Consider the following 22,190-nt stretch of genomic DNA (forward strand, 5'->3'; position numbering starts at 1 on the left):
ATGCGGCAGCAGGGTGAGAGTTGCTTCCACAACGGAGGTTTGTTTGGGTATCAAGCCTACAACGGTATAACTGTAATCTTAAAGCATCTTAAAGCTCTGGGCGGCAACCCCATTTGGACTTCTTGAAATCGCGAACTTCCCCTACTTTTGTGGTAAAGACCTTCTAAGCTGTTCACCCCTATCGATATCCTCGTCCTTGGTCGAAATTCCTCGTTCTCTCAGAAGCGACAGGCTTTCTTCGTTTTTTGTCGCCAAAGCCTTTCCCCCTCCAATTAGCTACTCAAATTTGAGTACTAGTATTTGTAAGGACGTACTGCATTGATATGTTGCATCACATCTTCACGATCAGGCTCCGATCCATTAGCTCCGGTAGCCAATTGTTCCATATTTTCACTATGGACGGAAATATCTTCAGTAAGATCGCAAAAATGACTGGGGAGCAAGACATACAGCGTAGTATCAATCAAAAGTTTTGAAAGAGGCATGTCCCAGTCTTTCAAAGCCCCTCGCGGTGGTGTGCCTTCGAATATTGAGATAGTGTCAACGTTGATATAGCCGTGAAGGATGTGCGCATGTTGATAGAGGCCGTGATGACCTGAAGGGGAGATTAAACCTTCATTCGGTACTGTTGAGGATCGAAGCCTCTCACCCTTCAACGCGTCTGCAATAGCACTGAGCATACCTCCGGCAGTCCTGCTTTTTACAAGGCTGTGGGATACATCCACGAGGGCAATGGTGTAGTGGTTATCACGGTCCACCCTGCGAGTGCGAGGACGCGAAAATGTATCGTTGCGAGGCAAGTTACAGCGAACCTCTTTGTCAAAGTTTCCAGCATTACCCCAAACTTCTCTCAAGAATATGCGTTCGTCTGAGCCTTCCCTTAGTTCGTGTCGTGCTCCGTTTGCTGTCATGGCGTTTTGAAGTCCTTTTTGAGTGATATAGCGCGGGCCAGATGAAGGGCACAGCTAGACAAGTATCTGATCTTGTTGTGAATGTGAACTTTTTGATGCGGGGCTGTAGCCTCAGGTAAACAAAGGCGCGCTACATTCTCACGGGCGGGCACGGGATTGTGAGAAATCTACATCAACGAAGGCTCGCTCTTACGGTCACTGCTGGGTCACTGACATCTACGAATATCAAGAGGACCCCCATCTTCCGACTGCTTCACAAGCTTGTTTCCCACCTATTGCGGACCTCGCACTGCTGTGAGGGTTTTTAGGCTTCTAGTTACCTTCGGGACCTGGATACAAAATGCAGAGCCCATACAGATCAGTTACTGCGACTGGCGTAATTAGCGCGGACCCAACCGCTCGTACGGGTCCAGAATCTCTTCTCCACCTATCAAGCTAGCATTAATCACGCATGTCACGATGACTGGAGTATTCAAGTATTTATTTCAGATTTCTTTTCTTGACGTTACCCATATCCCACGTCATGACCCCTACGAAAGCCATCCGTATATCTATTCCCCAGGCGTTCGACGAACCTGAAGACAATGAAGGAAACGAGCGAAGGCAAAACCAGTCGAGTGGACAGGGCTCCTCAGGGATACCCATTTTTCGCTCGTTTTCCATCAGCGACATTTGGAATCGAAACGATGGCGCTGAAGATGTGAATGGTTCAAAGGCACGAATTCCCAGCATTGTACAGTCTTCAGGAGAGGTGTATTACGCGACGCCACTTCCTATTCTCTCCATGGTGGTGCTCTCAATTGTGAGTGAACCCAAGATATTATTCTGAAGTGGCATCATGAAGTTTGAAGGCTAATCCATTTTCTCGCAGGCAATGTTAACCGAATTTCTCTCTGCTAATGTGGCTGGGCCGTTCATGCTTTTCATGGTGAAAGGTAAAACGGCTATCCACCACTCTTTCATATTGCTGAGTGTACTGAAACGGAGTTTTACCAAGGTTTCGGAGTTTCCGCCGAGGATTCTGAGACCGCGTTCTGGACGGGCATCTTAGGTACATCTATCTCCATGGCGTTTTATTCTACCTCTGAAGTCCGATTCCCTTCTTTTAGTCGCAATGTTCTTTCTGACTCAGTTCCTCACGTCGCTAATTTGGGTATGTCTTGATAAATTGAATAACTCATTCGATATCTAACCGCTGTTACTGCTTACAGGCTGCACTAGCCGAGAAATACTCTCCTCGCGCTGTCCTTATACTATGTTTACTCGGTAGCGCTCTATCTACCCTCGCCTTCGGGGCTTCTGATACCCTTATGGTGGCGATGATCTCCCGTTTGGCACAAGGTGTCTTTGCGGGCTCGATTGGCGTTACCAAGAGCTCAATTGGAGCGGTAACTGATAGCAGTAACGAGGGCAGAGCGTATGCCATTTTGGGGTACGTGCTTGATTTGTCTCCAAACCATCCAGATGCTCAATTCTATGTGTATTATAGGTTTTGCTGGGGTTTTGGAGGTGTGTCTGGTGCTGTCATTGGTGGAACATGTGAGTGGACACGCCCATTCGAGGGTTTGCGGACGTGTTGACTTTGTTTTTGTTTTTCCCCCTCCAGTTGAACGGCCCGCTATGAAATGGCCATCTGTTTTCGGAACCATCCCTTTCTTCACCGACTTTCCATATATGTTGCCTTGTATGGTGGCATCCTCGATCATGGTGACAGGTGAGCGTGGCCGAATCTTCTCTTAGTGGTCGTTTGCGAATTGACCCGTTCTAAGGGTCCTGCCTGGCATACTTTTTAGGCCCAGATCTCGGTCCATGCACAGGCAAGCAGCATCTAACCCGGGAGAAAATCACCATACCTCTCCCCGCCGAAGAAGCAGACGGTGAAGGTAGCAGTCGTTCCATCAAAAGTTTCCGATACCTTTCCAAAAAGCTATCCGGAATCTTCAATAACCCTTTCATCCCGGATTCAGAAGAACGAATGCCCCTTCTCTTCGCTCCGCATACATTCACACAAAATCAGACCACGTGCATGCAGGATCAACTTCCTACAGGCTCCTCTACCCCTGCCATCCACAGGAACCTGACTTACGCTTTCACAACACATTATCATGGATATCCGCTCGACCGCAATCAAACGATGACTATGGAGAGTAATCGGTCTAGCTTCATAGGCCAGCGATCTGCCCGAGATGCCACCGTCAACGGTATCCTCCGTCGGCCAAGGAGCAATCACAGCAACAGGTCCACACGGATCAGCTATACTGACATTGAGGTCGGAACAGCACCAGAAGACTATGGGAGGTTATCATCCAGCGCTGCAGGAAAGCGACTCAGCCTTATCGATCGTGTGGTCCTGGCCAACGAAAATGCTCATATGAGCGGTATTGCCGATTTCTGGGTCGCTTCTGCCATCAGTTTGGAAGGTTCCAATACAATCGATGATCTCTACGATGTCGAAGGAGATGTTGATACGCATTCCGACAACGACGACGCCGATCGTGGGCGAGGAGATACTCGCAGTATCTTCTCCCGGCGTTCTGTCAGTAACCAACGCATATCAAAGTTGGCCGATCGCCGCCCATTCTTTGGTAGACAGATGTCCGACTCTACGGGTTTCCCTGTGGTGTCGGTACGGAATAACATGCCTACTTCACCCGTTCAGACTCGTGCCGTGGCTCATTCACCGATTCGCGCATCATATTTCGACTCGGATAGTAGGTTCTTCCCAAGGACGGAGACGGTTGATTCTACCAACAATTTGCGAGTAGAACCCGTTCTACGGCCCATCATTGAATCTCGACGAATGTCGAATTTCTATTCACCGGCCTCCGATCACGTCGAGGAAGGTTTAGATGAAGAGGGTAAATCTGTGCTGTCGGAGGACATTCCGATGCTGATTATCATGCAGTACGGATTGCTGGCGTTGCATTCTACCACTCATGATCAGGTCTTCATGTCTTACTTGGTTACGGCGTATGAAGGTGGAGGCTTAGGCTTGACTGCAGGGCATTTCGCACAATTGAGTAAGGCTGCCTTCCCCCCCCCCCCCCCTTCTTCATTCTCTGGGTGGTTGTTAACCAGACTTTTCCTTTAGTCGCGTTAATGTCCGCTTTCCAAATCTTCTACCAGTTTTATCTCTATCCGTGAGTCGTTCTCCCCCAGTTTCTCTCGCATAAGAAGTCATACTGACTTTCTCTTGTTTCCAGGAATGTTGGGTAAGCCTCTTTTGAAGTAGTCGGAAAGTTGATGACATTCATCGATTACCCTCTTTCTAGGCCACCCCGAGGAACACTCTCGTATCTCACGCTATTCCGTTTGGGCTGCCTTCTCTACATCCCATCTTACCTATCGGTCATCCTGTACCGGAACGCATTTGCAAGCCCAAATGGACACGGAAACTCCCTCATGTTAGGTGTGTAACGCTCCCCCTGCAGTTGCCGATATTCAACTTGAACGTGAACTCACTCCCTCCGTTTCTTCCCTACAGCTCTCATCGGAAGCACGTAAGCGTTCATGCGCTCTTCTCATCCTCTCCGATGATATATCTCCCTCTTTTCTCCTTTTTTACAGTGCTTTGAGGTACTGTGGTAATACATTTGGCTACACTTCTATTTCGATACTATTGAACTACAGTGGGTTCTTCGCACTCTCCTTACATGGTCAAGGCTAACCAAATCCGACATGTAGTGACTCCACCCCACGCTCTCGGATACGCAAACGGAATAGCTCAGAGTATCGTCAGTCTCGCTAGGTGCGTTGGTCCGATTGTTGGTGGATGGGTCAGTCTTGTTTTCTTCCCTTCTCTTTGGGTGTATTGATTTATTTTTTCCTTGCAGTTATGGTCATATGGTACTCAAGACGATCCATCTGGATATTATCTCGGCTTTGTGGTATGCGCCGCGTTTTGTGCTGTTGCGATGTCGCATAGCTTCATGCTACAATAGCAGGAGAACGAGAGGGAAAAGAAATAATTATAACAGACTTTTATCCTATCCGACGTGCCCTTATGACCTTGATCTACTACTGTGCGTATACCTGCAATCAATCCTGTACTTCGGAGAATCCTTCATAGATAAACAATTAATGAAATCACCAGGCTTCCTTAGGAGGTGATGATAAGGGTGGTATACAGATAAGGGAGCGTAAAGTACAACAACAATGGGATCCACTTCTATACGAAATACTGAGGCACATTCCCCTAATACACCGCAAAAATGGGGTCAGCTACCCAGGGAGATGAAAAAGGGTAAAAAACTCACGATCCGTCTCGTCGTCATGCCTTTATCCCTCTCATTTTCCGGAGCCGGCCCATACACTTCAAACGTCTTCTCCCCGTTATCGTGTATAGTCATGATGCTAGCCATGTTTCCACATCTATAACAATAATTCGGTGCAGACCAGACGGTGACTAGTTGCGAATCGAACATGTATTTGTAGCCTTCTTGGACAAGCTGGTGAGCTCGTGCGATGAGGGTGAGATCGTTGACGTGGTTGAACTGTTAAGAAGGATTTAGCTCCATAAAGACAGTAATGAAGACGAACGTACCTCTTGTGTAACGTTCGCACCGAACAACCACCCTGCACCACGAGGGCTAACTGCCCAGTTCTCCACATCATCCGGGTCAGACCACATCAAATCTATGCGGTGCGGTACCTGCGTCAGACTCATCGTTTGAACGAACCGAGCAAAGCGTACCGCAAAAAGCACCGTCATGGGGAATTTCCCTTGCGCGAGACAGACTTCTTATCTGGTCTAGGGTTCTAATGTCTGGAGACAATCCGCCGTGTACGCATAACGTTTGGCCATCGATAATCTGGACAAGAGTTTGTCACGAGTTGAACTGGTGCGCGGGATGTCGATTTTCAGCTGCTCACCGCGGCCAAGTTGAGATAATCGAATACGCTACAACAAGCCTTCCACACCGTTGAGGTTCCGTATTTTTGCTGACATTCATCTGTTTTCTCAAGGCTAAGAGGTGATGAAGAGAAATCAAATGTTTGAATGCGCACCATAGAAGCCATACACCTGCGTTATCTGCCGACTTTCGTGGTTGCCCCGTAAGAGAATAACCCTATCTGGGTACCTATACAACCATAAATCTGCTCAGGACTCTGCGTACGGGACAATCCGCACCTCGCTTTCAACGCCAGTAATAAAGACACCGTTTCCAGACTATAATGACCTCGATCCACAAAGTCACCCTAAAAACGAGCGAACGATATTTAACCTCAGCTGTCGGGGAATGCCCAATAAAACACACATACGTGCCATAAAGATATAACTCGTCTCTGGTACCTCTCCGCCCTTCCTCAACAACTCTAACAAATCCCAGAATTGCCCATGGATATCACCACAGATGGTCACAGGGGAGGAAACGGGTTGAATGGTGGATTCTTCCATGAGAATGGCGCGCACTCGTTCACAAAGAATTTTCATTTCCTGTTCTTGGAGATGCTTACATTCTTTGAGTTGTGCTATCCATCTATCTGGGTCGTAGAGAGGCATGAAAGGGTAGGGGAATCGGTCGAGTAAGGGGTGAGTGAACAGAGGAAAAGGCAGTGAGCGTGGGAAGAATTTTCGGCCTTGGTTTGGTACCGTACCATGTATCTGTCCACGCAGGATGGCCGCATAGCCCGCCGAAAAGAGAACATATAATCGTCTAACATTCCCACCCAATGGTCTTACACTACAATACATTTTGCACATGGTATCCGATACCCAACAGTTAAACATAGTCAGAGAAGAAAGCGTGGTTGCTGTGAACAGAATCAGTCAGGGAAGTAAGTCCAACTCTACGAGACCGAACGTACTCTGCATTGTTGACGGCCTGAGCGGGGTTGGATTTCGCAAGGGCCTTGCAGCTAGCCTCACCGTATGTAACATCATCTGTACCCAACACCTGAGGGAAGTGTGTACCCTCATGGATTATAGTGCTGTTCGAAACAAGATAAGCCACCAGAACCGTAGAAGGAAATCAAAACTAAGTCCACTCACTCAGCGCGAGATCCGGACCCAGTGGTAGCAACGTTCCAGTACAGACCACAGAGGTAGACTACTCCGTAGGTGCTGGGGTAGACATAGGCGTAGGTACTAGTGTCCGTGCAGGAGCAGTCGTATGTCCAGCCAGATGGCGCAGTTTGAAGAGTCTACGTGATGCATAAATCAATATCAAAACAATGAAGAGCGTACAAACAACGTACCCTAAAGGCACTCAAAGTCACCGAGTACCTTGAAGACGCGAAGGTACCGTACCAGGTTGTTTGCGTGGTACTTCCAGAAGGGTTTGCGGTGAGATGGCTAACGGATCTAGAGGCAAGGGTGGCAGCAGCGGTGAGAGCCTGGTCGTTGGTGGTTCTCCTGGTAGTAGCACAGTTGGACTTGTAGCTAGCACGCTTTTGGAGCCCACCGGCTTGGTGGGCAGCAGGGATTACACCACCGAGGGAAGCAGGGGAGAGTAGACGGGTCGAAGCGAGCTGTCCGGTAAGCTCGGTGACCGCAGCCTGCTCCGTACTGGCCTCAATAGTAGTCAAACTCTTGTCAGCCTCGACGGCATAAAAGACATTTGATGGTTTGAACGTGAAAGTGCCGGCCCCTGCGGTGGTGAAGTTGTAGAACTTGCCAACTATAAGTAGGTAAGTTGATGAGCGATGATCGTAGTTACGGAAATGCAACAGACCTTCATGGGAAACAGACACAGATGTACCAGGAGCGAGCACGGTGAATTGAGACTCGTCGTCAGAGTTGGCTGCATGTTCGTAACCGTATCGGACATGGACACCAGTGAATTTCGGTGTAACACCGTCAGAATTTGAGATCTCGAAGCTGTTGGTAGCCCATTTGGACAAAACACTCTCGGGGTTGTTGAGTAACTTGAGGGTCTCGTCGCCAGTGTTGATGAGTGTTGTTACGACTTCAAAGTCACTGACATCTGGACTGGAGGAAGGGGCTACGAAAAAGCATCGAAATTAGTACTCGCCAAACATCTGTGAGCGAATTACGGACCAGAGACGGATAGGGAGAGTAACTTTGTTGCAGATGCAGCGGACAGGAAGGCGGCAAGGGTCACCAATGCACGAGCCATTTCGAAGAAGACAACTACGACTTCAACTAGTGATATTGAAAGATTTTATATCAGAGGTCAGAACAGTTGCCAAGCAATTCGAATCTGCTTTCCACTAGGCGAAGCACATGAAGGGAGCCCGGTAGAAGGCTTGCCATGCGTGCTTCACCGACCGCGTGCGCGATACAGGTGTTCTCGGATTAATACCAAGTATCATATACGAATTAACTGCCAGGAGATATCAATACTGTAATCGGCACAATTGTAAATGTAGGTATGGCACTTACAATTCTTCAGATCACGGGGAAATTGGGTGGTTTGATACGTTGATGAAACGTGGAGCTACATACATATGTGCATGCAGACCAACTTCAAGAAGGTATTGTGCGGTGTGCGGCAGATTTGAAAACACAGGAACGAAATGGGTCATGAAGAAGAGGACCACATGGAATTTATCGGATGCCTTCTTATCGTCGTAAAAAGCACGAGTTGAGCACGTTATTCTTGTATCAGTCATTATCCTTTCAGATGCCAAGCAGCCGCACATTTGAGTCTTCAAAAACAGGAATATCAGAAAACGGTAAGCCCAATCATGGTAGGATAACTCACCTTGAACCCAATCGTTGACGCTGAGTAAAACTCTGACTGCGTCGAATTCTCGAAAAGAATGTTAAAGTGCCCTAGCCGGTTCAGAACTCGTTTCGCTCGCTTCTTTCGAAAAAAGAGTAACAATCTCTGTACCGCCATATTAGTAAATCACGAAAGTGAAAGGTAGAAAAGAATTACGTACCAGGTACATAATCAGTCTACATAATCCATGCAGTAACAGTAATAGTGTTGGAGCATCGTGGCCGTGCCCGGTAAGGCTGGTATGTAAGGCAGCTGGGGTGGAGGCAGGAGAGGATGTTAGAAAGTTTCTCACGCTACTCATTCACAACTTCAACTATTTAGTCAATACAGTGAGAATTTTAACTTCAGATTTCTATCTCCCCACGCTCATATTATGCCCTTTTGAACTGGAATATAGCACGTCGCTGGCTGATTTTACTGTCTTGTTGTCATAATGTCGCACCAAATACTATTTTCGTCCTACATGCGGGAGCTGAGGCGCAAACCTCCCAATCCAGCCACCCTAGATCCCGACCATTTCAAACCAGATGTTTACAACTCCATGATGGCTCTTGTCAGAATCACGGAAGCGCTTAAACGCAAGTCACTAACCACCGTGCAGTTGGTCACTCGTCATTGGACCCAGCTCTGGCCTTGGATCAAAACCTTTGCGCGGCTCGCGTTGGATAAACCATTTTTTACCAAACAAGGCTACGAGTTTGTGGAGAGTTTTTTGTCGATGAGTACAGTGCTTTTCTTATACACCATGCACCAACCCAGCCCCGGAGATTTTATGCACGAGGTTGGGACTGTTCTCAGTGCCACTCCAGAAATTCTCGGTCTTGCGACAGAGATGTGGTTATTGGCCACTCGGATGGACCACCAATCCCTTCAAAACCACTATGACTCGGTCGGATTACACCTCGAATGTTACTTGCACGCCAATGCCCAGGTGAAGAAGGAGGTAGAAAAACATTTCAAAAGGGTTCTGTTCTCGTCCCCACAGGAAGTTTCACGCTCAGTAGTGAAAGGTATCATCTGCCTCGCCACACCAAAGCAAGTTCTCTGCTATACACTTCAGAGTCTCCTCATCTTCTTCCAAGAGCTTTCGTGCACGTATCCTGCAGAATTTTTCCAGCTCTCGTTGGCTCATGACGGCCTACGATGGACAGGCTATGTCATCACGAAACTCGCATCACCCAAAAAGTACTACGAAAACTGCTTCTTCGACGACATCACGATATGCATTGCAAAGTGTCTGCAATTCATTATCAGCTGTATCCGCTTCGATTCGAGCGCAGCTGCCGAGGCCTTGGAGGAGGATATTATTCCTTCGATGTTCAAATCTCGTGACATGATTTTGGACGATGTAGAAATACGAGGTGTCGGCGGGCGAAACGGTTTGGCGGCACACTATGCGGACTTCCTTGTTTTGTTGTCGCAACGTCTGCTGCACCGAGAAATATTGGTACGGGTCATTCGTTCGATTAGGAAGGTTCAGAGGCTGGATTTGGAGGAAGGATTTCGCGACGTGCCTCGCGTATGGGATGAATGGGTGGCATTGCGGAATGAGGCTTTGAGAAGAAACTCGATAAACAAAGCGGTAGATGCTTCGTTTCGCAGTCCTTGGTCTATCGCAGGAGTTTGCGGCGGTCCACAGGTAAAGTATCGACCGTTGAACCTTACCACCATTTGGCATGTTAACCTTTCATTAGTGTCCTCGTGAAGTCTTAAGCACCATGGAACCGGTACATTTTTCTTTCCAGCGTTGTAGCGGTTGCCTTTCAGTGATCTACTGTTCCCCTAAGTGTCAAAAGGCTGACTGGCCACGACACAGGGAGCAATGCAAAGCGATCCAGCAAAATATTCGAGGTGACTACTTACTCTGGTATTCCTATCTTGATTTCAACTCATGATCGCTCTCGTCCTAGCTGGTGGATTTCCCAACTACACGAAACTGGATTTTCACATCTTCAAAAAGCAAATATGGCACGACTATATCGCGAATAAAAATCATATTGAAAACTTACTGGAGCAGCGCAAGATTGATATTCCCCGCGAGAGCTCTGACGTCTCAGTCGTCACTCTGATGGACTACGGAGAGGTCCCGGTGACATTTGTTGCGGAACGAGTTGAAGTCGCTTGGAGAACCTTTGGCTTACGGGATCTATTACCTTTCGATGAAACTGATGCTCGGAGTTTAATAGCGATTGCGAAAATTCCGTGGCGCTTCGGCAAGCGTCAGCCTGCCATATGCTTCCTTCGTGCGGATGATATTTGATCGTTCGTGAAGCCTCCCGTAGCCAGTTCATCGCACTGCAACGGCACATACCATCATCCTTGTTTGATTTTAGGTGGCAATCCTAGATTTTTTGGCTCGTCCCGCTTACGTTCTAGAACGCTATACTTAATGCTTGGTCTCTTGCACCTCACCCTACCGTGATAACACATTTGACGAATTAAAAGTGTAGTCGTCCTTCGACTGTCTAATTGGCCTCGCCTCGTCCAATCAATGCTACTGCTTGGGCTGGCAATACTCAAGTTCAACATTCAAAATTTTGCCACAGATCAATAGGCTCCTGTTCCTGTAGGAATCCCAGTTCTTTGAAGTCTACCTAGTCTAGTTGGAAGTTTTTATTATGGTGCACCACTGCACCAGCAACGCAGAAAATACCGAACTCGCGCCGCCAGCGGGCCGTGGTCCAGGCTGCGCCGGAGTTTCGCCCGAGTCAGGCTCTTCCTTCCCCCACCATCCTCCCTAACAGTTATCTGGCTTTGCGTCTACAGACCACTCTATGGAGCTGCCAAATGAAGAGAAAAGGCAAACAGAGAGCGATTGTACTACTGCGACACCTTGCAGTCAATTCAGGAAGTTTTCGAAGTCCTTTCCAGGAGCCTTGTGAAGTAAAACTAGCCCACCGGTACCAGCACAGGGTATGCTTCACTTGATGTGGGAAGAATATGTACTGATTCACATTATTTTACCTTTTGAATTCTTAGCGTCACCGATTGAAGGAAAGATAATTTAAATGTGCATCCAGGAACGACTAATGGATAAACCAACTCTAAAACTTCGGTTCAAACGCTCAGTTCCTAATGACATCTACCGTTGTTGTCCGAAGACTAATTACAAATCCCTCGCGATGAATCGGTCCTTCAGCAAACCAATACAGTCTGGAAGAAAGGTGGAAGGACACGAGGATGAATATCAAACATTAATCCGATAATCGAAAGGGTGAGTGCCTGTCGTCCTCGTCTTCGCTCTTATTGTTCATGCAAAATGTCGAAGCTCTGCGGACGTCTTCAATTCTGCCATTTGAATCACTTGCTGTGCTTTGAATGGTGGTATGAACATGCGGGATACATCGAGGATTTTCAAGACGCGGTGTATTAGACTCGTCGAGTTCGTCACAGGCGTCTCTGATCAAGAACATTCCGCGCGGTCCGACGGTTTTATCACCCGGTCGGTCAAATGTGAAGATTCCCATTATCATATGAAGCCTTTTTCCATCTCGACGAGTGTTGCTGGGCTGCTGTAGGAATGACATTCCCGATTGCTCTCAGGCGACTCGATCCAGGATTGGTTCTCTTGGTATAAAAGGCAATCACTATCCGTTGCGTGAACACTAGTATTGACCCTTTTCTGAAGATGTTCAAGATTGCTGTTCTCGCCTGTCTACTCTCAACAATCATCTCCTCTGTCCAAGGACATGGATACGTTCAGGAAATCACTGCCGGTGGAACAAAGTACACTGGGTACCTGCCTTACACCGATCCCTACATGAACCCTGTTCCACAACGTATCGTCCGAAAGGTACCAGGGAACGGTAATTCCATTCTTGTTTCTCCTCATCCTTTTGATCCGTCTACATACCTTATCACAGGTCCCGTGGAAGATTTGACTTTGATTGAGTATGTCGCGTTTTTACTGCATATGTACTGGAGCGTTGATAATTTCCCCTCTTGTTTAGCGTTCAATGTAATGGGTGGTCTGCTGGCGGCTCCAGCTACGACACCGTACCTGCACCCTTGGTGGCCAAGGTTGCCGCTGGCTCTCAAATCGCATTGAACTGGACTCTTTGGCCCGATAGCCACGAGGTGAGTCAAGTTGGCACTAGGGTTTTCCAGCTATAAAATTACTGATTTATCCGATAGGGCCCGATGATTACTTACATGGCTCGTGCTCCGAGCGATATCACCAAATGGATGCCCGGAAAGAGCGCTGTTTGGTTTAAGATTGCCGAGTCTGGCAAGGGCTCCGATGGGAAGTGGGCAGCTGCGGACAAGCTCAACGCCAACAATGGTATCTATACTTTCACTATCCCGAAGAACCTGAAAGCCGGTCAATACATCATTCGACACGAAATGTGAGTAACTTATCATATGTATTTCTATGGTGCACTGATCGAACGAAAAGTCTTGCCCTGCACACAGGTAAAATGTCCTCAAATTCTTAAAGGTCTCCGATATTGAATGTAACCGGCAGCCTACACATATCCTGGCGTTCAAATATATCCGTCTTGTATTCAAGTTGAAGTTACTGGTAGTGGCACGGCATTCCCGACCTCGTTCGTGTCATTCCCGGGAGCTTACACCCCTACTACACCAGGTAAGTCGGACTGAACCCTGAACGGACAGGTACTGACACTGAACCAGGAATTACGTTTGATATCTACACGAGTAAGTACTTTTCTATTACTACTCGAGCTCGAGAACTGGATTATTGACGCTCTCATTCGCAGACACCGGGGTATGTGCCGCGCTGTTGTGGACTCTATCATATACTCAAATGAATTCGTTCTTCGTTATAGGCTTACCCGATTCCTGGACCTGCTGTGTAAGTTGTCGGGAGCCTGCACGGCTGATGTCGAATTCTAACTAACAAACACCTGCGCAGGTGGGGCGGGAATTGAATGATAACTACTATAATTCCAAGGAGAAGATTTCTTCTACGGCTATTAGTGTTCTTCGGCATGGAATGATGATATCTTTTTTTCGACCTTCTTTACTAGCCTCTAAACTTTATCTTGAACTCCAAACTGGGAATCTCGTGTGGGGCACGGCGCTAGAAATAAGGTACTAATTGTATCGTGAGTGGCCTCCAAAGGCGAAGAAAAGACACGTGAAGACGCAAGAAAATCTTATATTCCCACTCGCTCCAATTCGCCTTTCCCTGCATACCCATACAACACTCCAGCGACCCTTTGAGCGACGAGAAAAAACACTCCGTTGCCCCATTTAAATCAAAAAATCTAACGAGACCGAGACATCAGCCCACTCATCTTCGTGGTCGACCTCATGCCAGGCTTCGAAGAATGTCCTGGCATCTACTTCTGTCTTCCACATCAAGAGAAGGGTGGTAGGTCCTTCTCTATAGCCTCGCAGTCGTGCAGAAAGTCCGGAAGGGCGATATACAGACTTTACGATTTTTCGTGCCATCGTGTCGTAGTTTGTGCTACGACCGAACCTTACAGGATCAACTCGTACTGGGTACCCGCCGTTAACCAGTGCGGGAACCGAAGGTAGGTTGCGATTAGTCCCTGTTCGTTGCGACGTGATGGCACAAGTATTCGCTGAAGCCGTCGAAATCCGGTGCTGGGAAGTACCCCCTGACCTGGCGTTGGCATTTGGTGCTATGCGTTCCCCATACCTGTGTTGAGCATTGTTGCTAGTACTGTACCGAATCACGGAACATACCTAAAACATCCCTGTCGTTATCGCCACTCGCATTGGCAACCGCCCGACGAAGACTCTGTACCATCTCCCTGAGTTCCAGGACCTCACCACGTACACTCTGGTTTTCATTGAACTGTTGATTCAAGCTCGAGTTGAGAGCCTCGATCACCGTGTTGTAACTGCGCGTGAGCTCATCGACACGACTACATACAGCGCTGCTGGTAGCACATTGCTCCTGGATGACCTCGTTACATGCTCCCAGAATCGCTGAGATGTGATCGATACGCTTCAGGACCTCGAGCATCTGCGCATTGTGGGCGACATCTATCGTGTTGAGGCGGTGATTCAGGTCATCCGACGGGACCACTTCTTGCGTGGACGTAGAAAGCGATGGGTTTGGGGCTGAATTACCGGGACCAGGCGTTGGTGGCGTGGAATCCTTCCCAGGTTCGTCTGACTTGTCAACCATGAACTCGTCAATTTCATCGGCCACACGATCGCTCATGAACTCGGCCTGAAGCTGAAGTGCAAGTGCATAATCTTCCGTAAGCCACGGGTTCTCCTCGGATATTCCCTCTAGATAACGGCGTTCGGTGATCTCCTGGAGTTCTTGAAGGTGGAGTCGAATGGTGTGAAGCCTGCAGTTCTCGACGTCAGTGGCCATCCCTTTCAATGTATCGTGATGATTAGAGGCAAGAGACGGAGGTAGACCGATCCTGAGCTTATCATCGGCTGCGCAAAGTGACTATTCGACGATTTACGTTCTAACTCAGCACACATGGCAAGTACATCAGGCTTCTGTTACGTAGTTAAGGGCCATTGACCTAGTTTCTTTATAGGCGGTTCCTCGTACACCTTACACAAGCCAGAATTGAGCATCCCCTGCAAAGCTATTAATGGCGTATAAGTATGGTTAGCCTGTGGGCGGGTTGCAAACCGGTTATTCAAAACACACCTTCAAGAATTGCGGGAGATAGTATCCACATTCTTCACAATTACCTCCACCCCATCTGGTCCTCCAACGATGTGGATCACAATCATGATAAGTTCGAAAATCCTGGATCCTCTGTTGTACTCGTTCCTGAGCCGCACCGACATTAACATCCACTCTAGGTCCCATCTCGTTCTGTACTCGAAGCTGAGCAGTCTCCAACAAGCGTGCTTCCTCCCATTGTGGACACTGACAATTCTTCCATGGTGCGGCGCAGAGGTAGCAGAACTGGGTTCGACATCTGCAAGTCATATGGTAACATCCATGATGAAGCTCGATAATGGCATTACAGCCAGGACAAGTCGGCCATCTTTGCTCGCGAGCTAGGGCTTGAACTTGAAGAAGCCCTTCGTTTTCCGTACAACCACCAGCATGTTCCTGCTTCTTGCACCCAGTACAGACTGCCGCCTTACATGAGCTGCACGAAACAGTTCTCTTGTCTCCCGCCGTCGATCCCAGGAACGCAGAACACACGGGATTGGAGCAGTAGAGTCGATTGTTGGGTTCAACGTCGTATTCCAGAGTTTTGACTTCGAAGCTTCTACGGACGTCAAGGTCTAGTCTAGGAAGGATGTCGGGAACGGAAAGATTCTGCCTGCAGCAGCGAAGTGGGTACAACGATTCGTCTCCAATACAAGCCCGTATAAGGTTCACCAGACACTCCACGCAATAAAAGTGACCGCAAGCTTGCGCATGAAAGACGCGTCGAGAGTCAAAATTATCGGTGCAAATCGCGCAAGCGACATTCCTGCGAAAGAACGAGAGGTAGTAAGTACAGATGTTAATCAGGTAGGAAGAACTGTTAAGTACCTCCTAGAGATCGTTCCAGATACAGTACTGCCACTTGCGATTGTCACGCTTTCATCGTCACCCTGAACGCTGTTCATAATCATACCCCTAAATATTTCATGGCAATAAGTCAACGAAGCCTGAGCGAAAAAGGGTGAACGTACGGTTGTTCATTCAATGCCTCCGAATCTTCGACGATGCGCTGGGCGGCCGTTTTTTCAGGAAGAGGTTGAGAATGAGACAAAGCAATCGCATATCTATGGTCATCCTCCGCAGCTTGCTCTACAGTTCCAATCGTTTCGACAAGATGAAGGTCAGACTCGACCGCGTTGTTGAGACTTTCGGCAAATCTCTTATCACTGAGGGCCAACAAGTGATCGTTGAGGATGTCGGCCTGAATTTGGAACGCCAACTCCTCATCGGTCAGAGGGGTGTGCTCTTTTGATTTTCCTTTTCGACCATCTGTGATAATCTGAACATCCTGCAGATGTAGTTGAGCGATGAGAAGGCAATCGAGGTCGTCCATGTCCAGTGGCACTGGAAGAAGGAAGAAAGAGATCGGGTGTTGGTCCTTTAAATGTGTTCCGGCATGTCATGCGCAACAATGTTAACCTCGCCGCAGTCTGAGCCGTCAAAAAAGCCGTCAAAGAAAGTTAAAACAACAGGTAGATAGCCGCCCGAGCTGCGGAGTAACACCACATGACCCAACGTGACAAAAGGTAACAATCCGAGAGGATGTAAAGAAATGCGATGAGAAGTCCATTTAGGACCGAGAAACTCATCAGAACCTCATCTTCAGGATATTATATAAAATCAGTTATGAAAAGTTCTTTGATTTATACGGACGCGCCTTTGCCTTTCTCATAAGTCACAAAGTCACAGACCGTACTGCTCCCACTGAGAGCATGAGTTTATGAGCTCGCAGTCCGATGGAGAACCCGACAACCGTCCGTTGAGATCAAGCGCAGCTAGAAGGGAGCGTTTTCCGCGACGCCGATAACAGAACTCCCGCTTGGCCTCTCAACCACCTGATGGTACTCCGGGTATTGCGTTCCTTTGTGAGCGTACCTCATGCACGGGCTCTCAAGAACTGGAACTGAACAAGATGGAAATTTCGGGGAGCGATGATAGGAGTGATGCTGAGGTCTCTGAAGAGGGACCCAAGGAACAACGAGCAACGGGGGATAGGGCAAAAATTTCGGTCGTTTAGAAGGAACGACGTATTCATTCAATTTGGCATGGATGTAGCGGCACAGAGCTTTGTTGATTGAGGCCGAATACCAGATTTCGAAAGCGCGAGGCTGCCATAAGCCACGAGCTGAAGGGGGAAACACAACGCCAGGGAGGGAAAGGAATCGGTGGTTATCGCTCGCTCTCCCACAATGATAGTGTCTACATGTCTACATAGTGTTCGGAAGGTAGAGGAGGATCCAAGCAGTCGACGAGCGGGAGATGAGAGATGAGACAGGATTAATAGCCGGTGCTGAAGCCGGAATGAGCAAGAGAGTAGCGGTTTGTGAGCATGTATACTGATAGTTGTACCCTTGCAAGAGACCGTCTAATGCCCTTTGGCACCGTTGCGAGGCCGTACATGCCTTCAAGAGGTAGTTCGCAACTCGCCAGCATTCCGTATCAATAGAACTAGATTTATTGAACTCCCAGATGGCGGGGGTTCCGCATCGCCACGTCAAGGGTTTCATTAATCTTTCGTGCTTGCAATGGCTGCCTGAAGTCTTTACCCATCCCTTCGAGGGCACACGCTTCATCAGTCTCGCAGCGCAAACGAGTACGAGTCTGAACGCCTTCGAGGGCTAGCCGAAAGATCACCGACATCATGTCGGTATTGATACTATCGAGGACTAGACGAGAGGAACCCGCAGCTTGAAACAGATTTGAAAGTGGGAGATGAAGGGAGAGTCAACGCAGGTTCTAACCTATGACACAATGCCACAGATACAGCAGGTCGTAGGAGAAACCTGACAAAATGGCCATAAAGGCGCTCGTAATCCCGTTTTCTGGATCCGTGTTGGATCATGGCGTGAAAGACTAGGAAAGGCGAACAATGGTGTATTGTAGTAACGGCAACAGGGGGCCACGATTCACCACGTTGTAGGACGACAGACGCTTTGATGATAGGCAGGTGGTCGATGGCTAGGGCCTTTTTGACTTCTTAAGCATTTGTGGCTGTGATGGGTCGACTAATGCTCCAGCCGTACAAAAGGGCCAAGGAGCCTGAACTCCAAGTTCTTCAAACTCTGCCCTATCGAGTTTGCCTCTATCCAACTCCCAAACATGACCTCGACCTCAGCTTTCTCAGCTCTTTCTCACGGCCTTCCGCCATCGCTCGAAAACGCGCCTCCTACCATAAATATTGACCTTACTTGCGCGTTATTCGCTCTCGAAGTTGAATGCAGGAAGATGAAGATCAAGGTGCGGTATTTGATTCTACACGCGTCGCTCCGTGCTAAATGGATTGGCAGAATGAATCCACAAGGGAAATCCCTCGCCTTTATCGAATCCTTGGCCTTCCTCTCACTCCTCGTGCAACTCGTTCGTTCTCGTTCTCGTCCTCAACCTATGTTTCGTCGACATCGGCTACTTCGTTCGAGAGAAATCCGCCTCGGGAATCTAACAAGGAAGTTCCGCGTTCGAGTAATGCGACCGGTGATGTGGACTACTATGGTCCATTCTCTACTCGCGGATTCTCGGGGAAGCCATGGGTGAAGAAGGAGCCGTTTCCTTCTATAGCTTTCGGGATTCGCGCGAACAGCATGAGGCAACCGAACGCAACCACTGATGAGAATGGCTGTGGGTGGTCCTCCACGAACGTCCATGCCACAGTTCCGACGAAGAAGCAGAGGATGCCACGAGGATATCTGGATACATCGACCCTCTCCGCTGAACAGAAGATTATCAGACGACCAGCTCCTAAACCAGCTCCTAAACCCAGTGTCGACGACACCCTGTTCTCCGATTCCATCAGTGGGAACGTCGCTAGACACCTGCCAGCTGCTTCGCACACCTTCTCTAATGCTCCGGCATTCAGTAACGAAGCCAGCCGAACTGCACCCTGGAGGCGGGGGAACACTATTCCACCGCCTATTCAGTCCCACAGGAGAGACATGGGCCTCGCTTCGTTCGTGGCTGTCACCTATCCCGACGAAATCGTTGAACTGCATCGTAGGAGGATCTACCCATCGTCGACCGAGCCCGAGAGCAACTGGTGTGTAGGCGAAACCATCGAATACGTTCGTCGTCGTGATCTCTATCCATACGACACCGTCAAGCCAGTCGTCAAGACGTCTACTGTTAAGGTTGGTTCACCGAGACCGGTGAGCGTCAACCGGTATCGTGAGACGCAAAAATGGTTGCAGAGTTTGGAGACAGCGCTAGCAGCTGATTAGCTTGATGATTGAGCGCCGCAATGAGTTATGGCCCATTATATGCAATCCAGTTCTTCGCTTTTTACCTCGACTTCCCAAAAACCCTCTCGAGGTTCAGATGCGCCCTAATCTGGATGTCGGCCTATCAATGCATCGACATCAGAAATAAAGTAGTCAACACACCCTGAACAAATACCAACTCCCCACATCCGTCTCCGGTTCCGTCTGCGCTCGTAGTATTTATGGCCTGGTTGTTTTTTTTTCGGTTTCGGTTTTCTTGGACTACTTATATCTCTACACACCCCGTCTGTTACACCTGAAGGCATACGCGGGATTGAATGGTGTATCTGTAGAAAAGAACAAAAACAACACACGATGTGGTCCGGTCCATCGTAGTTTTCTTTTCCTTCCTGCTCCATAATTTCCTGTTATTCTTTGTCAATATTCTCTTCGTCTCTGAGAACAATGACAATACAAGAATTCTTCAAGAATTAACTTGAGAATGAAAATGAGAATGAGAAGACAAGCTGAGGGCGGTGGAATACGGCACCATTGATCACATGAGTACTCAAGCTTAAGGGCAGGCCTGAGGCCGCTATCTGCTGCTTAGTAGTTTTTTCCCTCTCCTACCTCCAAACACCACCAAGCGACATTGTTACAGATCTGTTTGGCCGGTATTCAGGCGGAATCTATCGAATCCCTTCGCCATCGTGATGATCTCGAGCAGAAGGAGACTATCGAACCTGTGACCTGTTAGGTTGAAGACATGCGTTCACTTTCAAGAGGACCACCGCTGATATCTACTGGAAGAGGTGGAGTAGGAAACATTAGAAACCCTCAGTCAAGGACTAGTCCCCATCGCCGGACAAAAAAAAATCCCATTCTACAGCCACGCGTGTGGAAAGTCTAAACGTAGATCAACGAACTCTAGAGTACTCGAAAGGAAGAGAAAAATTCTATGTAAACAAGTTCAATCGCATCACAAAAGCCGCGCTACTTCCTGATTAACCTTCACCCCCTCCCCCGGTTCAACTCCAATTGCAAGCTTAGTCTGAGGCCGAAACACCAAGCAATGTGTGGATCCACCAAAATGGAACATACCCAACTCGTCCCCCTTCTTAACCTTCGTACCCTCTCGAACCGTGACCTCACAGGTAGACACTTCCACCATACCGATCGTCACCACGCACATCAACCCGATTTCAGGATTACTCGACTCTATGAACACGAGCAACCGAGTTTGTGAGTGCGAAAGAAACTCTTGCGAGTGATCAGGAGTGTAATAATCCGGGCCGTTTTCAGTGTCGAATCCTAACGTAGGGGACTGAAGGTAGTAAGTCCCGGGGATGTGAACGATCTTCGTGACGACACCGTTGACGGGACTGTGCCATCTATGATAGCTCGTCGAGGCGATAAAGCCTTGATAGACTGTACCGCCGATGAAGTACTGTGTGAGAGGGTCGTGGTTGAACATGGTTTGAAGGTTGTACGGGCAGCCTTTCAGCCAGAACTTGTCCTTGGTTTGGACATCGTGCGCGAAGGTGACGACGAAAGACTCGCATGCGCTGGTGATTATTGAGTCGTCGTAGGGCTCGGCGATCGGTCGAACGCCAGGTTTCAGCCTTCTGGTGAAGAAATCGTCCCAGGATTTGAATCCAAAGTGGGGATGAGTGGTATCGCAAATGAAGGTTTGCCCAAAGTCCTCTGTGATGGCACCGGGGCGGAGCCAACCGTCATCCTCAGTTAACACATAGGTGGAATCAGACGATGACAGGTATTCAGCCCATACGTCGAAAATTTTCTTCAACTGAGCGTTCACTCGTGAATCGGAGAATACCACTCGACCAGCAGGGGTGTTCATGGGCCATTCAACTAGAGCGAGGATGGGAAGAATACCCATCTGACCCATATCGTTGTTCTCCCATTCTGGCGCCCGAGTGAGGATGTAATTGAGGAGTTCAAGCATATGGATGTAGTCGCGAACCTACGCCATACTCAGCATCAACCACACTAAAAGAGAGGAAGGCGGAATGCTCACCTGAGACTTCTGTGAGTCCTTATCATTGGGTGGGGTGTCGGGCCTATTGTCGAACATCCGACTACAGCACTTGGACAATATGTGATCTCCCTCGACGAGCTCGCGGAATTCTCGAATGACAGGATGCCATTCGTTTGGCTTGATCTTTGGTTTGGATTCGAGTTGTCGCAGCTTTTTATCCATCCAACGCCTGCGGAACTGCCACTGAGACATGGTGAAGACGTCTGTCGTATCGGGAGGAACGATGAGATTTTGAGCGAGACTCATACGATTTATAAACTTGTGGATGGCGGTTATTTTAGGCGGAGAATCGAGATGTCCGACAGCATCCTTGGAAGTCCCATCAACGTAAGAGAGGGATTTGGTGACCATTCATGAAGACTTGTTACAAAGCCTAATTAGTGCGAAAAGTGCCACTAACAGCATTCAAAAATTAAAGCCTACCCGCAAATTGAAATACTCTAATGATGTTATCCGGTTCAAGTTCGACAAAGGTCAAAGGGTCGGTTTAAACGGAGCAGACTTGAGGTTGAAGAGCTGGAACCGAAATCGGAGTCTTGAAGATTTTGGAACCGCTTCAACCAGTTCGAACCGAGTATCGGGTAGGTATCGGGTATCGAGAATGCTGCACTTTGTTTTGGGTGCGCTACGCTGTTAGTGGTCGGGCCCCGAATGCGAGTGACGACGTAGAGCCTGAGTTCATGTGTTCATCATAGTAAATGCTTTGAACCACTG

The 22,190-nt window shown here is 48.4% G+C and overlaps 11 protein-coding genes across 12 annotated transcripts; 4 read left to right on the forward strand and 7 right to left on the reverse strand.

The window, feature by feature from the left end:
- Positions 1-2: 2 nt before the first annotated feature.
- E1B28_003540 (uncharacterized protein) lies at positions 3-1,006 on the reverse strand. Its single transcript, XM_043160532.1, has 4 exons — positions 650-1,006; positions 451-595; positions 315-393; positions 3-258 (listed from the first exon to the last, which is right to left on the reverse strand). The coding sequence occupies exons 1-4, from the start codon at positions 909-911 to the stop codon at positions 142-144; spliced, it is 603 nt and encodes a 200-aa protein (XP_043002489.1). The 5' UTR covers positions 912-1,006; the 3' UTR covers positions 3-141.
- An 89-nt stretch (positions 1,007-1,095) lies between these two features.
- Positions 1,096-4,052, forward strand: E1B28_003541 (uncharacterized protein). The gene is made up of 10 exons (XM_043160533.1): positions 1,096-1,713; positions 1,783-1,846; positions 1,909-1,962; positions 2,021-2,064; positions 2,123-2,343; positions 2,401-2,450; positions 2,518-2,625; positions 2,681-3,769; positions 3,817-3,931; positions 4,003-4,052. The coding sequence occupies exons 1-9, from the start codon at positions 1,435-1,437 to the stop codon at positions 3,849-3,851; spliced, it is 1,944 nt and encodes a 647-aa protein (XP_043002490.1). The 5' UTR covers positions 1,096-1,434; the 3' UTR covers positions 3,852-3,931; positions 4,003-4,052.
- Positions 4,053-4,956: 904 nt separating this feature from the next.
- On the reverse strand, positions 4,957-6,474 carry PPE1 (Protein phosphatase methylesterase 1). Its single transcript, XM_043160534.1, has 8 exons — positions 6,178-6,474; positions 6,043-6,110; positions 5,919-5,992; positions 5,784-5,863; positions 5,605-5,722; positions 5,455-5,546; positions 5,168-5,404; positions 4,957-5,106 (listed from the first exon to the last, which is right to left on the reverse strand). The coding sequence occupies exons 1-8, from the start codon at positions 6,412-6,414 to the stop codon at positions 5,080-5,082; spliced, it is 933 nt and encodes a 310-aa protein (XP_043002491.1). The 5' UTR covers positions 6,415-6,474; the 3' UTR covers positions 4,957-5,079.
- A 160-nt stretch (positions 6,475-6,634) lies between these two features.
- E1B28_003543 (uncharacterized protein) lies at positions 6,635-7,990 on the reverse strand (the record flags this gene model as incomplete). The annotated part of the gene is made up of 6 exons (XM_043160535.1): positions 6,635-6,665; positions 6,720-6,842; positions 6,904-7,055; positions 7,110-7,531; positions 7,586-7,855; positions 7,912-7,990. The coding sequence occupies 6 exons, from the start codon at positions 7,988-7,990 to the stop codon at positions 6,635-6,637; spliced, it is 1,077 nt and encodes a 358-aa protein (XP_043002492.1).
- Positions 7,991-8,267: 277 nt separating this feature from the next.
- Positions 8,268-8,900, reverse strand: E1B28_003544 (uncharacterized protein; the record flags this gene model as incomplete). Its single annotated transcript, XM_043160536.1, has 3 exons — positions 8,268-8,522; positions 8,579-8,704; positions 8,760-8,900. 3 exons carry the CDS (start codon positions 8,898-8,900, stop codon positions 8,268-8,270), a joined length of 522 nt encoding a protein of 173 aa, XP_043002493.1.
- Position 8,901: 1 nt separating this feature from the next.
- On the forward strand, positions 8,902-11,286 carry E1B28_003545 (uncharacterized protein). Its single transcript, XM_043160537.1, has 4 exons — positions 8,902-8,928; positions 8,997-10,238; positions 10,294-10,450; positions 10,510-11,286. The coding sequence occupies exons 2-4, from the start codon at positions 9,033-9,035 to the stop codon at positions 10,857-10,859; spliced, it is 1,713 nt and encodes a 570-aa protein (XP_043002494.1). The 5' UTR covers positions 8,902-8,928; positions 8,997-9,032; the 3' UTR covers positions 10,860-11,286.
- A 382-nt stretch (positions 11,287-11,668) lies between these two features.
- E1B28_003546 (uncharacterized protein) lies at positions 11,669-13,080 on the forward strand. The gene is made up of 5 exons (XM_043160538.1): positions 11,669-11,813; positions 11,868-12,490; positions 12,550-12,676; positions 12,734-12,945; positions 13,013-13,080. Exons 2-5 carry the CDS (start codon positions 12,228-12,230, stop codon positions 13,014-13,016), a joined length of 606 nt encoding a protein of 201 aa, XP_043002495.1. The 5' UTR covers positions 11,669-11,813; positions 11,868-12,227; the 3' UTR covers positions 13,017-13,080.
- Positions 13,081-13,816: 736 nt separating this feature from the next.
- On the reverse strand, positions 13,817-14,918 carry E1B28_003547 (uncharacterized protein; the record flags this gene model as incomplete). The annotated part of the gene is made up of 2 exons (XM_043160539.1): positions 13,817-14,211; positions 14,276-14,918. The coding sequence occupies 2 exons, from the start codon at positions 14,916-14,918 to the stop codon at positions 13,817-13,819; spliced, it is 1,038 nt and encodes a 345-aa protein (XP_043002496.1).
- A 169-nt stretch (positions 14,919-15,087) lies between these two features.
- E1B28_003548 (uncharacterized protein) lies at positions 15,088-16,560 on the reverse strand (the record flags this gene model as incomplete). Its single annotated transcript, XM_043160540.1, has 4 exons — positions 15,088-15,144; positions 15,210-15,993; positions 16,056-16,142; positions 16,199-16,560. The coding sequence occupies 4 exons, from the start codon at positions 16,558-16,560 to the stop codon at positions 15,088-15,090; spliced, it is 1,290 nt and encodes a 429-aa protein (XP_043002497.1).
- A 1,766-nt stretch (positions 16,561-18,326) lies between these two features.
- E1B28_003549 (uncharacterized protein) lies at positions 18,327-19,438 on the forward strand (the record flags this gene model as incomplete). The annotated part of the gene is made up of 2 exons (XM_043160541.1): positions 18,327-18,464; positions 18,515-19,438. 2 exons carry the CDS (start codon positions 18,327-18,329, stop codon positions 19,436-19,438), a joined length of 1,062 nt encoding a protein of 353 aa, XP_043002498.1.
- An 873-nt stretch (positions 19,439-20,311) lies between these two features.
- On the reverse strand, positions 20,312-22,037 carry E1B28_003550 (uncharacterized protein). Of its 2 annotated transcripts, XM_043160542.1 has the most exons (3): positions 21,900-22,037; positions 21,456-21,836; positions 20,312-21,401 (listed from the first exon to the last, which is right to left on the reverse strand). In XM_043160542.1, the coding sequence occupies exons 2-3, from the start codon at positions 21,825-21,827 to the stop codon at positions 20,397-20,399; spliced, it is 1,377 nt and encodes a 458-aa protein (XP_043002499.1). In that variant the 5' UTR covers positions 21,828-21,836; positions 21,900-22,037; the 3' UTR covers positions 20,312-20,396. The 2 variants fall into 2 exon arrangements, with proteins under 2 accessions (XP_043002499.1, XP_043002500.1); XM_043160543.1 differs by having other exon boundaries at positions 20,312-21,836.
- Between the last annotated feature and the right edge of the window lie 153 nt (positions 22,038-22,190).

Source organism: Marasmius oreades, chromosome 11 (assembly GCF_018924745.1).
Source record: "Marasmius oreades isolate 03SP1 chromosome 11, whole genome shotgun sequence".
NCBI classification, from domain to species: Eukaryota; Fungi; Basidiomycota; class Agaricomycetes; order Agaricales; family Marasmiaceae; genus Marasmius; species Marasmius oreades.

What these genes read in the sequence shown, in the direction of transcription:
- E1B28_003546 (XM_043160538.1), top strand. Translation starts at nt 12,228, where the DNA reads ATGTTCAAGATTGCTGTTCTCGCCTGTCTACTCTCAACAATCATCTCC. An exon ending in GAAGATTTGACTTTGATTGA is followed by an intron (nt 12,491 to 12,549) that starts GTATGTCGCGTT and finishes CCTCTTGTTTAG; the next exon opens with CGTTCAATGTAATGGGTGGT. An exon ending in TTTGGCCCGATAGCCACGAG is followed by an intron (nt 12,677 to 12,733) that starts GTGAGTCAAGTT and finishes TTTATCCGATAG; the next exon opens with GGCCCGATGATTACTTACAT.
- E1B28_003545 (XM_043160537.1), top strand. Translation starts at nt 9,033, where the DNA reads ATGTCGCACCAAATACTATTTTCGTCCTACATGCGGGAGCTGAGGCGC. An exon ending in GAGTTTGCGGCGGTCCACAG is followed by an intron (nt 10,239 to 10,293) that starts GTAAAGTATCGA and finishes ACCTTTCATTAG; the next exon opens with TGTCCTCGTGAAGTCTTAAG. An exon ending in GATCCAGCAAAATATTCGAG is followed by an intron (nt 10,451 to 10,509) that starts GTGACTACTTAC and finishes CTCTCGTCCTAG; the next exon opens with CTGGTGGATTTCCCAACTAC.
- E1B28_003550 (XM_043160542.1), bottom strand. Translation starts at nt 21,827, where the DNA reads ATGGTCACCAAATCCCTCTCTTACGTTGATGGGACTTCCAAGGATGCT. An exon ending in AGGACTCACAGAAGTCTCAG is followed by an intron (nt 21,402 to 21,455) that starts GTGAGCATTCCG and finishes AGTATGGCGTAG; the next exon opens with GTTCGCGACTACATCCATAT.
- E1B28_003540 (XM_043160532.1), bottom strand. Translation starts at nt 911, where the DNA reads ATGACAGCAAACGGAGCACGACACGAACTAAGGGAAGGCTCAGACGAA. An exon ending in TATTGCAGACGCGTTGAAGG is followed by an intron (nt 596 to 649) that starts GTGAGAGGCTTC and finishes TCTCCCCTTCAG; the next exon opens with GTCATCACGGCCTCTATCAA. An exon ending in CTTTTGATTGATACTACGCT is followed by an intron (nt 394 to 450) that starts GTATGTCTTGCT and finishes TTCCGTCCATAG; the next exon opens with TGAAAATATGGAACAATTGG.
- PPE1 (XM_043160534.1), bottom strand. Translation starts at nt 6,414, where the DNA reads ATGCCTCTCTACGACCCAGATAGATGGATAGCACAACTCAAAGAATGT. An exon ending in GCAGGTGTATGGCTTCTATG is followed by an intron (nt 5,864 to 5,918) that starts GTGCGCATTCAA and finishes TTGAGAAAACAG; the next exon opens with ATGAATGTCAGCAAAAATAC. An exon ending in GCATGACGACGAGACGGATC is followed by an intron (nt 5,107 to 5,167) that starts GTGAGTTTTTTA and finishes GCGGTGTATTAG; the next exon opens with GGGAATGTGCCTCAGTATTT.
- E1B28_003541 (XM_043160533.1), top strand. Translation starts at nt 1,435, where the DNA reads ATGACCCCTACGAAAGCCATCCGTATATCTATTCCCCAGGCGTTCGAC. An exon ending in TCCTCACGTCGCTAATTTGG is followed by an intron (nt 2,065 to 2,122) that starts GTATGTCTTGAT and finishes TACTGCTTACAG; the next exon opens with GCTGCACTAGCCGAGAAATA. An exon ending in TGCTGTCATTGGTGGAACAT is followed by an intron (nt 2,451 to 2,517) that starts GTGAGTGGACAC and finishes TTCCCCCTCCAG; the next exon opens with TTGAACGGCCCGCTATGAAA.